General features: G+C 44.7%; 1 protein-coding gene across 4 annotated transcripts in view; it reads right to left on the bottom strand.

Moving 5' to 3' along the window:
- WWC3 (WWC family member 3) overlaps nucleotides 1–12,621 on the bottom strand; it is a 174,680-nt gene extending 162,059 nt beyond the window's left edge. For 2 of the 4 annotated variants that reach the window (XM_048860547.2, XM_075131228.1), the window contains exon 1: nucleotides 12,227–12,444. In XM_048860547.2, the coding sequence (XP_048716504.2) occupies nucleotides 12,227–12,429 (203 nt within the window). In that variant the 5' untranslated portion in view covers nucleotides 12,430–12,444. Of the gene's footprint in view, nucleotides 1–11,710; nucleotides 11,732–12,226 lie in introns of those variants that run through there. The other 2 variants (XM_075131229.1, XM_075131230.1) reach the window with 2 other exon arrangements.
- Nucleotides 12,622–13,406: the final 785 nt, after the last annotated feature.

Below are 13,406 nucleotides of genomic sequence, written 5' to 3'. Positions count from 1 at the left end.
CCCCGAGCTCCCACCCCTGACCCGCCTCTTCCCCTGAGGCCCCATCACCTGTCCACTCCTCTTCCCCCCTTCCCAATCACTCGCTGCTTTTCCCCTCTGACCCTCCGGGCCAGGACGGAGCTGCCTGAGGGGCTGGGCTGGAACAGCCCAATGAAGGTAGGAGGCAGCCCCAGCTGACTAGGGGCTGTAGCAGGTGATGACCAAGCGCATCCCTGCCTCCCCCGCTTGTAGCAACCGAACTTGAGGTGTCCAGTCAGTAGAGCTGACTGGACACTGTCAGGTCCACTTTTCAACCAGACTTTCCAGTCAAAAACTGGGCACCTGGCTACCCTATACCTCTCTAAAGTTATTTAGTCTCAGTAACTCACTTTAATCACCCCTACACACACGGTTTTAGTTCCTGGATGAGCTGTAGTAATCCTCCCCCATGTAGCAGAACACAACCATACAAAAATTATTCATAAATTTATTACAATGGCCCCCCCAAGATACTTTATGGGATTACAAAAATCTATCACAATATTAACAGTGAATTGTTAATGTCAGCTCTCTCCAGCACGTGATGGAAGCCTGTTGAACTACTAAAGGTTTCTTTTGTATTTTAAAATCTGAGTACCCTACAACATTAAATACCCACAATTATTGCATTCTGAACATATTTTAAATTGCTATATTGCTTTTAATAGTATGTTTAAAACCAACTAATTTTAATAGAAGTAATTTTACTATTTCACTATTTTTTGAACCACATATAACATCCACAATAACAGATCTTGATGTTTATATGACTTCACCTTCAGTCAGGGAGGCATAATTCCTTTAGTTATTGGGGAAACAAAAGCTGAGCAACTGGAGATTATTGATTAAACAAACGCCTACATTGTTTTCTCAACATCAACTAAATGACTTATCTCTACACAATCTTCCCTTTCATATAAAACTTTTAGTTCATTTTTTATTTTAAAGCTTTTTTTTAAAAATACATTCTAAACAATCCTTCATATAAGCATCTTAAATTTCAAAATTGAATTCCAATTCAAAACACTGCTGCCATAATCCCTTTTCTATAACGTGCCACACACATTGTCGGTGCTATATAAATAACTATGAGATATTGCACTAGTCTTTGCTACATGCACAAACCACCCTTTTATTGTAGGTTTAAAAAAAAAACACACCTTAATATACTATCTCAATGGTGACATGAAGAGTACAGGACAAGAGCACACAATGGATGACAGAAATGACTCAATGGACTATTAAAAGTGATATGTACTACAACTTGTTGGTAGAACCGATTAAAATTATCTACCTAGAAAAGGTGAGGACACAACAAAAATCAGGTCAGAAAACTATCCAGAATCTCCAGACATGGCTAACCAAGATCTACTTTCATGTTCAAGTTTCCTCACTGATCCATGGCCCATTGTTCCAGAATCAGAAGTACTCTCCTTGGCATGAAATACTCCTATTACTAGCAATGAAGCAAACAAAGACATCCAGCCCTTTTCTCTATTCAGTGCATCAAAGCTTTCATCTATCATCTCGTGCCTCAATTATTGTAATCGCATCCTCTCTGACCTTGAGTATTCCAATCTTGCTCCATACAAGCCCACACCGAAAAATTTTGAAAAATTTCAAGCATCTAATTCAAATTACTACTGCCAGAATAATCACCTTAGCCTACCACTTTGATCACAGTACCTCCCTCTCCTCACATGAACTTTAACTACTTCCATTGGCTCTCCCTTACAAACTTTTGGTCCCTACCATCAAGGCCCTTCTTCTATCTCACTGTATCACACACACCCTTTACTCTGCCAAGGATGTCCGCCTCCATCCTTCACTTGTCCACTTTTACCACACACACCTTCATGCCTCCTTCCTTGCTAACCTCAGTGACTGGAATGCCCTCCCCAAAATGATTCACACACACAGTACCCTGCCCTTAAAACCCCTTCCAAAGATCCACCTTTACCATGATACAACTATCTAATGATAATTACTAAGCACATGACCTATTTAGTGATTCATTATTATCCCTCATACACCCATCTTATTTTTATTCAAAAACTTAAGCCTCCATATTATACGTAATATAACACTTGTCTTTTTTTTAAGATCAGTTTAGTTAGACTGGTATCCACATAGGGATATCTTAAATTAAGATAAATTGATGAGTCAATTTAAAACGAAGTCAATTCCTTACCAACTTAAGTTCAATCGATATAAGCCATTTTAAAATGGATTTACACTAGGTTTTTTAAGTCACTTTTAAAACACACCTTTAGTTAAACCAATGCAAGTCCATGTGTAGAAAGACCTTAAATAGGATATCTAGCGTTCCTAATATTTCAACCTCTTCCCCTGCCCCTCTACCTCATTTTGTTTCCACACACCTCTGTGGCATCTTGTCCACATTTAGACTTTAAGCGCACTCAGACAGGAAATGTCTTTGATGTTTGCACTGCACCTAGCAAAATAGGCCACCAGTTTTGTTTGGGGCCCCTAGGTGCTACTGCAAACAAAAACAAACAAGAATCCTACTGCAGAAACATGAGAAACATTATTCCCTGTAGGCTAGCCCTAATCCAGCCTTTTTGCAACTTTTGTTTCTCTTTTTATCTTGCTTCGACTAGTACAGATGCTACCCTAGTCTATATTCGATTGGGAAGATTGAGAGAGATGAGAAAACAACTACATTTCTATTTTCATTGGTCAATGCTGCAGTCAAACTAAAGACCCAATGTTAAGAATCTGTGGCACTTGCTTGCTCTGCTGAAGAATGCAAGTTGTCACATCTTAGCAGACATGATATTCAGGAAGTTCTATTTTTAAACTGTAGGCAAAAATAGTAGTTTTATTTTGTTCTGCCAAAAAAGCAATTAAATGTATTTCTGTAGAGACCCATACATACCTTTATAAAAGTACTCCCCCATACACTCCCACCACAATATTAGAAGCCCCATGAATCAAGCATTATATTTAATAGTTTATGAAGGACAGGGTAAATATAGTGGGGTTTTATCCATTATAGACAAAATTCCTACACTTTTTTTCTTGCCTGTAAAGGATTTGTTCTTCTGTTTGTACACTGTTACACTTCATACTCTAAACAAACTACATTTTTGGCTCTAACACAAACTAAATTGATATCTATGGTCTCTAAATCTATGCTAAAGTTTGCTCAAGACGACAGAAACCTAAATCCACATTTTATACTCAGGACTGAAATCTCAAGTCACTCATTCTTAAATCAGCTAATCATAGAACCTGAGAAGCAGAGTAAAAATGTTCTTTTATATGACATATGCATTCTAGCTACCGTTTTTTAAAAAGCTAATATTTAAGTTCCTGTTCAGTAACACCTACATGCGTGTTATTTCCAAGTGCTTCTGGAGCACATTGCATTTTACATGCAATTAAAGAGACTTAGGGCTTGTCTACACTGGCAATTAACAGCGCTGCAACTTTCTCACTCGGGGGTGTGAAAAAACACGCCCCTGAGAGCAGCAAGTTGCAGCGCTCTAAAGCACTAGTGTAAACAGTGCCCTGTGCTGGGAGCTAAGCCCCTCCTTGAGGTGGGGTTTTTTTTAGAGCCACTGTGACCACAAAAGGCACGTTAAAGCGCTGCTGCGGCAGCGCTTCAGCATTGCCAGTGTAGACTAGCCCAAAGTCCCTACCCCTTGCAGCTCACACTTGTAACAGCATCTGAAGTCCCATCATCTGAGGACATATTTAACATTTCTCTGAATTTGCCTTACCTTAAAACTCTTACACACATTTGCTATTAAAGAAAGCATCCTCATTTTGTCCAAGATTAAACTGCATTACCTTTCATCCATCAGTACTCAGCAGTGATAGGTCTCAAATTCTCAAGAACAAATATTTTCCAAAAATTCCTTCTGTTCAAAACTTGGTTGCTCAGGGCTAGATATTGCGAGCTGCCTAATGCCCTCAAGTCCAACTCAAGGGTGCTCACCACCTCCCCACAGACAGCCAGGACCTTCTAAGAGTAAGCACTTATCATACATTCCTGTATCATTGCCGTAACACTGCAAAGCCCTGAACTCTACAAACATTTTTCCTGATAAATATATTTGAGCAGCAGATCATCTGGAAGTGCACAACTGCATGGGTTTATCAAGCGCACAAAATAAAATCTCATTTCTGTAAACTCTGACAAAACATTTAGCAGCCTATCATCTTTCTGCTTGTTAAGGTTTCACAGCACTCTAATTTTTTTTTCCTTCTTAAGCTACTGCAAAAATTGGCTAACCTGACCACAAAGTTTAGTGTCACTCAATCTAAACTTAAAAATCTAATGTTCTTTTTAATATACAAATCTATCATTTGTACTGTACTGTAGGGAACAATCCTTCACTTTTTGGAGAGAAATGGTCTGCATAATCTAGAGAGAAGCTTCCATCTCTACCTTCTACGATTCCAGAATACTACTCTCAACACATTTTAGGCCAGTAATAGTTAGAATCTTCTGCCACAAGAGGTACAGCATCAGTGTTCAACAAGGCTGGATAAACCATAGGATTTCAAAGCTATTAATTAGGAAACAAATGGACATGGAATTAACACGTAACTACTTTTCCCCAAAACAGGCATATAATTTGGGCAAAAATAATACTGTAATCATCTCACTTGTTTCAAAGTATCTAAACGACAATGCACTGAGGGTTAAAAAGATCATGTTCAAATTATTACCCATGAACTAGATTTCAGTTATCAAATAAGAGTAACAAAGAAGCTACAATTTTTAAGTAAACATCAAGTTTAAAAAAGTACCCAACACTGACTAGCCTGACATCTCTGGCCCCAATCCTTCAAACACTTAAGTCACTCACAAGTATCAAGTTAAGCATGCGTGTGTTGGGAGAATCAGGGCCCAGGCCAACAAGTTGGAGTAAAAAATATTTGCACCTATACATCTCCAGCAATTTAAAGAAATAGATTAATATATTTTAAAAGCTAGATGGGACAGCTGTGATTATCTAGACTGACCACTTGCATAACACAGGTCATAAAAAGTATAATTCCTGCATTCAGAGCAAAAACGAGGGACGGGGGAGGAAGGAAACCCAGGCCATACTGTCAAAATCACCAGGCAAATCACCTGTTCTCTAGAATGTTCGAAGAGCAACTCTCACTGACTTCAGTTGCAGCTGTGAGTACTCAGCACTTCTGCAAATCAAACTCCAGGGTCTCAAGTCAGGCAGCCAAAAAATGAGGAATACACAATCAGTGATCACATGTGAAAAGCCTGGTTTAAGCGACAGAACCTGGGGCAGAGGGAGAATAGAATCCAATTCTCCAGAGCAACATTCAACTGCCTAAAACCATGAGAACCTCCTTTCTCTTCCTTCAATCCCCAGGCTCTGCAAACCTTCCAACCTCCAAACCACTTCTACAGAACATCTGTACATGCTCATGCTTCACACCATACACTTCCCTAGCCCTCGCATCCCACCCCTACACCAAGTGGTGGGATCTGCTGCCACCTGAGGAGCGTAGGTGCTGGAACCAGAGGTTCAGGTGGTGCTGCCACACCCCCTGGCTTGAAGTGGTTTCCATTATACACAGGGTTTACAGTTTGGTTCAATGGCTCTCAGCACCCCCACTATAAAAACAGTTCTAGCACGCCTGCTGAGGAGGGGGAGGAACCTCAGTGGGCCCATCTGTACTACACTTTGGTTCAGTGGCCGAGAGTCTGGTGGAAAGAGTGGCTGGTGCCCATCCATCCAAGTGTGATCCCGTTCTTTTCTGCTCTATCCCTCCCAACATGTCCTGGTCCTGTCTCTTCCCAGTCCCGTTCTCCTTATTTAGCTGGTCTCTACACCTCAGGCTTTTCATCCCAGGATCACCAAGCCCTAGTCTCACCCCGCCAAACTGCTCATCCCAGTCTCACTCTGCCACTCCTACCCAGTCTCCTGGCCCAATCTCTCCACTCTTTACCCAATCTCTCTCTTCTCTCCCCCCCCACCACCACCCTGACTCCACTCACTGCTCCCCTATCCATGTTCCCTGTCAGTGGCTCACAGTCTCCCTCCACATAGGCTCCTAATCCAATCTCAGTTTCCCTTCTTCCCCATCCCAGCTCCTTGTCCAACTAGTCCCATTTCTCTCCCACACCCTAGCTCTTCTGCAGATGTCTCCCCACCCCCTCATTTCTTTCCCCCTCCCCTCTGGTTCCCGGTCCCAGTCTCCTTCACGTCCACCTCTTCCCCTTCCCAACCCCCCTTTACCCAGCTTCCATTCTCAGTCTTGGGGTTCACTCCCCATTTCCTTCAGACTATTCCCCCTCCAAATCTAGCTTTTGTCCCCTCTGCATTCAAATCAGGTAACCTTCTCCTCCATGCTGCCTGAATGGGTGCCAACAGGGCATCACTAAGAGCACAGGAAAGGTAGACCTCCATCTCTCAGTTTAACTTTAGGTGCCCATGCCCAACACAGCCTGCAGCAGCCCAGATCTGCAACTGCAGAGCACGTCCAGCTCAGCTCCAAGTCGCAGCACACTCAGTGCAGACAGAATCTTCAGATAATTTAGCTTCTAAAATCAAAATCTCTACTGAGCACGTGCAAACTGCAATTTTTCAAAGGCTTTTTCAAATTTCAACAGTTTTCACAGGGACAGAAAAAGGCACATCCCTGACACAAAGTCCACCCCCTTGCCAAACTCAGAAAAAAACGGTCACAAGAAACGTTTGTATTACCACAGTATCTAAGCGCCCTAGCCACTGATCAAGACCCACAGTGAAGAGTTTATAATCTATGGCCTTGGTCTACACCACAAAGGTATGTCAGAAGAGCTATGCTGGCTAGGAATGTGGAACAAAAAAACACACCCCCTGAAGATAATTAGGCTGACAAAACCACCAGTGCAGATGCTTCTTTGTCATCTTAACTAATGTCATTCAGGGAGGTGGTATTTCTGTCAAGATACACTGCATCTACCTTTGGCCAACATAGCCCATGTCTATGCTACAGAGCCCAGGTATAATAAATACAGAGGGAGAGTCAGACAGACAGATGGGGGAGTTCAGACTCATTGATGATTATCCATTAATAATTTTTGAGATCTAATCATTTATAATCCATTTAATACATAGCACATTGATTTTATATAGTGCTAAGAAGTCTAAATACAACACAATTATCTTTGTCAACCAAGGCAGTGATCCATCTCAAAGATAAAATACTCTCTAAAACTGCTTGGCTGACTGTGTTGGGACGTGTTCTCCACAGCAGCTCTGAAAGAATTGATTAGGCTAGGTGGGCCCCATCAACCAATTAAGCTGCAAATGGGGGAGATTTAGGCTGTGTGGAGGGCCTAATTATAGGGAAGCTCACCTATGAGGGCGCAGGCAGGGCTTCTATAAAGGTAGGAGGCTGGCAGTTGCAACACAGTGGGAGGCAACAGGGATGAAGCCTTCAGCCTCTCTCCCTGCAGTAAGGGAGCAGGAATGGAAGACAGGACTACTCATGAGGAAGGGTTTACTTTTAATGGGGCTAAGAGAAAGGGGTCTGACTAAGAAGGCTGATGAAAAAGAAGAGGGCAATAAGATTGGTGAAGTCCCAGATCAACTGCTTACCACAGAGCCCTGAACAGGAACCCAGAGTAGAAGGTATGCCTTGGTTTCCCAATTATCCACTGCAGAGTGGTTTTGTTAAGGGCAGTTGATACGAAGACTGCTGGCGACACTGCAGGAGTGACATAGTCAGGGCAGTCGTCTGAGGACTGCCTGATGCTGTGGGTGCAGAAGGACTTTGAAAGACTCCCCATGAAGAGGAAATTATAGTGTGATCTCGCTGGAGGGCCGCGTCATGCAGTAGACATACGGTGACTTGGTGAGCAGGAGAAGAACTGTATGGGGGAAGACCAGAAAGGGGTTGCTAATCTAAGCAGAACTAATCATCACGAGGCACCACCCAGTGGCAAGCAGACCACCCTGTGACACTGACCTTCCTTACTTCATCTCTCATATTATTCCTTGTTTTCCTTCCTAACTTTACTCCACTTTCTTTCCTATAAGTGATCTAATGTATTTTTCCTGAGTTGTATTCAGTTTCCAGTTCTCTTCTTTCTCTTTCCATCTACCATCATCTCATCTCTCTTTTCACTGTGTTCTCCTCCTTCTCTCTCTTGCATTTCGTCCTCACCTCTGCCTCCAAAAAAATCTGTATACATACTGCTTTCCTAACTTATCCCATTAACCTTTGCCCCTCTCCCTCCTGCCCACCCTGACATAGGGATCAATTTGTTAACCAAACAACTGGTGGTAGGTTTAAGTTTGTACTCAAACAAAAGATTGAGACACACACCCCACGCCACACTGTCTGGAGGCAATGCCCAAAAGAGCCACGCCCCAAGCTGCTGGGAATGGGGAGCATGCTGGAATGCCTAACATAATGCTGTCCCTGATGTGTGCTTGGGAATTGGGCTCCATCTTTGCTATCATTCTCTAGTTAGTAGATGGCTGATAATTTGAGGTGCCTGTGGGCCAAGCTTCAAATTTTTCCTAATACCTTTTGGCTGCTAGATAGTAAAAACATACTGGGTTTGTCCTCCTCCACCCCCCCCCCCCCCCAAAAAAAACCCAAAAACAAACAACCCACCACCACCTTTTGGCTGTTTCAGGAATGGGGAGTAATTTCTGCTACTTTACTCCTCCCCCAATCTCCTAGTTGATGTGATCGGGGGTGGGCGGGAGAGATGTACTATTGCTACCCTGACAGGTTTCAGAGTAACAGCCGTGTTAGTCTGTATTCGCAAAAAGAAAAGGAGGACTTGTGGCACCTTAGAGACTAACCAATTTATTTGAGCATAAGCTTTCGTGAGCTACAGCTCACTTCATCAGATGCATACTGTGGAGACTTTCACCCTATCCCTCCCTCAACTTGGTGTTAAGTCCTTTTCCCCAAAAAATGAATAGCTACAGTACATATGTCTCCTAGCTGCTTAGGGCTTTCCCAAGCATTGGCAAAATTGAGTTCTTATTTGTTCCACTGCCACCCAGAAGACTTTGAATAGCAGCAATGAAAACTGACAAGCCTGGTCAGCTTTCACTCAATAGTATTTCCAAAGAAACCTCTAATCAGCAACATACTCTGAAGATGTCTATCTGTAAAATAACACAGCAGCAGTTTATCCTGAGTTTGCATTTGAAAGGTTACCTTTGCAACCACAGGGCTAGAATGAAAGCTTAAATTCTGCAGCAGTTGATGGCACCGGCCTGATATAAATCACCTTTGTATTTGCTTCAAGTTAAATGTGTCAATCTCCACTGAATAAACTGTACCACATATTCATGCATTCTTGGTGAACCAAAGGAAGATTAAGCATTAATCTAAATTAGTATTTGGACAAAGCTATACACATATCAGACAACATCCAAATTATTGATTATTTTAAAGAATTAAGGCATATGATAATTTGAAGCATAGTGAAGTAAATTCAGTCATAAATTCAATGGTAAAAAGAAAGGGAGTACTTGTGGCACCTTAGAGACTAACCAATTTATTTGAGCATAAGCTTTCATGAGCTACAGCTCACTTCATCGGATGCCCGATGAAGTGAGCTGTAGCTCACGAAAGCTTATGCTCAAATAAATTGGTTAGTCTCTAAGGTGCCACAAGTACTCCCTTTCTTTTTGCGAATACAGACTAACACGGCTGTTACTCTGAAAAAAATTCAATGGTGTTATGCTAAGACTTGATTAATTCTTTCCTCTGCACTCTATATATTTGCTCCATATATTCCGAAGAACCATATTGAAAGGCTTCCTCCTTCCATTACATTTCAGGTGAAAGCAAAGAGAGAGACAGACTACTGAGACAAACATACTTGCCTTCAAACACCCCGAAGGTAGCATATTCAAAACCAAAAATTGGGCCATTAAACCTCATCCACCTTGTCTCTCTAATATCCTGGGACCTAGATGGCTGTAACACCACTGCATATTCAGAATAAATGAACAGCATTAGAGTATACAGTCAATGCAGAAAATTATATGCCAACTGAATACACAAAACTGCAGTACATGAACACAAAGGATACACATATACACAGCCAATAGAATACGGAAAAAGCCAAACTTTTGTTTTCAAATAAAACAGCTAACTGTATAAACTGTACAAATATTTACCTACAAAAACAGCAGTGTACCATTGTGCAAGAAAACAGGAATTGAACAAATTATTATTACAGTCTTTAAACCAGACTCCATTTAAATGTTTCTGTGGCCTGCTTAACATTCCATGCATATTTCTGGCAAGGTAGCTCTGGCTGAAGTTCAAACTGTCCTTTTCTAACTTTCACTTACTATAAAAAATTGTTTAATATAGAGAAGTATACAGCAAATGTTCTTATGTTACCAACATCTAAAATACTGACACTTGTGTTCAGTAACTCTACATGGAAACTTCTAGAGCAGCTCTTCAAAGTGAGATTGTGTTTACCAGACCACACCATCTATAAATGTTACATACTTCCATAATCTTTAAACTGTAATAAATTCTTCATTTAGCTGACGCAAGTTTATAAAAAATACTAAAAGCCTATTTTTTAAAATTGATGTTTTTTCACTCATTGAGTTCATTTAATCTTATTTATTACATGCCACCAAGCCCAAAAGATGTGAAGTCATTCTGTGACAATGTTGTCCAAAGAAATCTGTAGTAGCCCACATAGTCCTCAAATTGATTAGAAAAACACTAATTTACCAAATTTCTCCCTAAATGTTATCTTCTGGTAAGGTAAACTATCATATTATATAATTATGTCTCAAGCGCCTGTGTTTCCAATTTGTTCAAACCAGCTAATAAATCAGCATGGTCATGCTGCAAAGTTATAGTGGATTCTATAATAGCACTTGAAAAATGAAAACACTCCAGGCTTCTAGTTATACACCACTCACAAAACTATGTATGGGCACTAACCACAGACAGTGCTGCTTTGTCTCCTAAAATAAGTTTTTACCGCTCAAATAATATTTACAAATTGGAAGTAAAAAGATACCTTAATACTATACAGAAATGACTGAGGACCTGATCCTGCAAACACACACACCTAACTTAAGTGAGTTGGTCCACTTCAGAAGTCAGTGTGATTATTCATGCAAGTAAAGTTAAGCATGTGCAAGCGTTTACAGGGACTGAGTACTGTATCAGAATAAAGCTATGCAGCTCAGTCAGTCTATCCACTGTAAGAGACTTTATGCTCCATTTCTTTTAAAAACACAGCTACATCTAAAATAGTGCAGTTTAACGGGTGTGGGAGTTGTTTGGGGCTTCTAGAGCAGAGAAACAAAGATTCCACACAGGGCCCCTTTAAGAATATTTAAATCGGAGGAGGCCTAAACATTTTTCTGTTCTTCTGAGAAGGAATGTATTAGATTTCAACAAGTGACAACTCCGTACTTCTAAACTACACCACCCTGCACCAAATAATATCTCCACTTTCACACTTCAGAGCAAAGTGATATTTCACCCGACTACAAATTCTTTAAAAGGCTTATGCTGAAATACAAACAATAGTTTGCAGAAGTTTCGATGAGAGCAAGAAGAGTTCCTTTGACTTCATATTGGGAATTGAGTTAAAAATTACTCGAGCAACCCGTGACTTACAAAAACCCAATCAAGCCTTTTAAATATGTTGCGGGAAGTGTCCTTTCTGGATTTCCTTGGCTTGTAAACTTACACCATGGAACAGACAAACCAACACCATCGCCAGATCAATAAAATCGAGTGCCGCCGACCGGCTGCTCTTTCAGGTGGCTTCAGCCCATTATTGCAAGCTGAAACGCTGCGACAGTTTTGCAACTTGGAAGGTCTCTTTCTGTCCGTGCCGTGCGGGCTGAACCTGGCTCCAGCAGAGCGGGCAGCCCGGCGAAGGCGTGACGGCCCCAGCCAGCGCGCACACACCTCCCGACCGCTCGGCTGCGTGAGCGCGGAGAGGGCGAGCGGGCAGGGGCTGGATTCGAAACCCGGGCCCGCTAGCCTCCAAAAGCAAAGCTGAGGCGAGGCAGCCGATCCACCCTAGCCCGGGCTGCTGGGAGGGAGCACAAAGGGGCAATGGAGACCCCCCCAAGAGGAGGTGGGAACAGGGGGGCATCAACCAGATGTGACCAGGGGCTCGCCAGGCTCCAACCCCATGTGCTCCCCCCCCCCCCGCCCGGCTCCGTGCAGGCGGCGTGGGTGCCCGCTGTCCCCTTACCTGTCCCGGGGGTCGATCCACGAGGTCTGCCGGGTGTTGTGGTCGATGTAGAAGACGCGCCCGTCGAAGTCTCTCGCCTCCTCCCAGCCCGCGGGCAGCGGCAGCTCCGAGCTCTCCCGGCCCCGCGGGCCGCCCCCCGCCGCCGGCTGCCCGGCTCCCTGCTGCGGCGGCTGCCGCCGCCGCCGGCCGCTCACCCACGGCATGGCCCCGCCGCTCCCCGGCCGCCGCCACCCGGCCCCGGCCGCCGCCCGCTCCCCGTCTGGCCCCGCTGCCGGGCCCCGGCCGCCCGCCGCCGTCGCCGCCTCCAGCGCTACCAAGCGGCCCCGCGGGGAGCGGGACTCGGGCGGCTCCGGCAGCGCCGCGCCGGGCTCATCCTCCCCCGCTCCGAGCCGGGACCAGCCCCGCCGCTAACCCCGCCCGGCAGCGGCCCCGAGAGCCCGCGTCGCCCAGCGCCCGCCCCGCTCACAGCCCCGCCGGCTCCCCCCGCTCCAGCCCGGCGCCTGCCCCGGCCATCTTCCCTCCCTCCCTGCGCCAGGGCCGGCCCCTCCCGGCGATTCCCACGCTGGGGCGGGGAGCGGCGCTTCCCCTCCGCCTCCAGCCCCGGCGGCGCAGACACTCCCCTCCGGCTAGGGGAGCGGGCCCGGGAGCGGGGGTGAGGCGCGGCGACCCAACTTAGCTCCTGGCCCAGGTGGCACGGAAACAAACCCGGGCGTAAGGGAAAGGGGGCGAGGGGAGGGGATCCGGAGCGGCGGGTCCACGCGGGGCTTGCCCCTGAATTCGGAGCCGGGTTCGGGTTACAGCCACACGCCCCCATCCAGGGCAGTGGCTCGGCCTGGGGCGAGAGAGCCGCCCCTGTGTGAAACCGCTCCAAGTTGGGGGTTGTGTCGTTCCCACATCTAACCCCTTCTAGATCATGCGAATTTCACCCCTCGCCTCTGTTCACACCGGCACTTGGCAGACTGAGGCGCAATTAGGGAGGGACTGGAGCGGCCACACGTCATGCCTGGATCCCAAAGCCCAGATCCTTACGGTACTTCGGCTCCTAACTTTAATTCATTTCGATGGAAGCTTGGAGCCTTTGGAAAATCTGGGACCACGTGTCCGTCAAAATCTGTAGCTGTCATTAAGATGGTAGGTAATATGTATGTGCGTGTATGGGGAATGTTTGACCCTTAGAGCC

This window comes from Caretta caretta, chromosome 1, assembly GCF_965140235.1.
Source record: "Caretta caretta isolate rCarCar2 chromosome 1, rCarCar1.hap1, whole genome shotgun sequence".
Classification (NCBI taxonomy): Eukaryota; Metazoa; Chordata; order Testudines; family Cheloniidae; genus Caretta; species Caretta caretta.
This window is presented reverse-complemented; position numbering and strand designations above follow the sequence as displayed.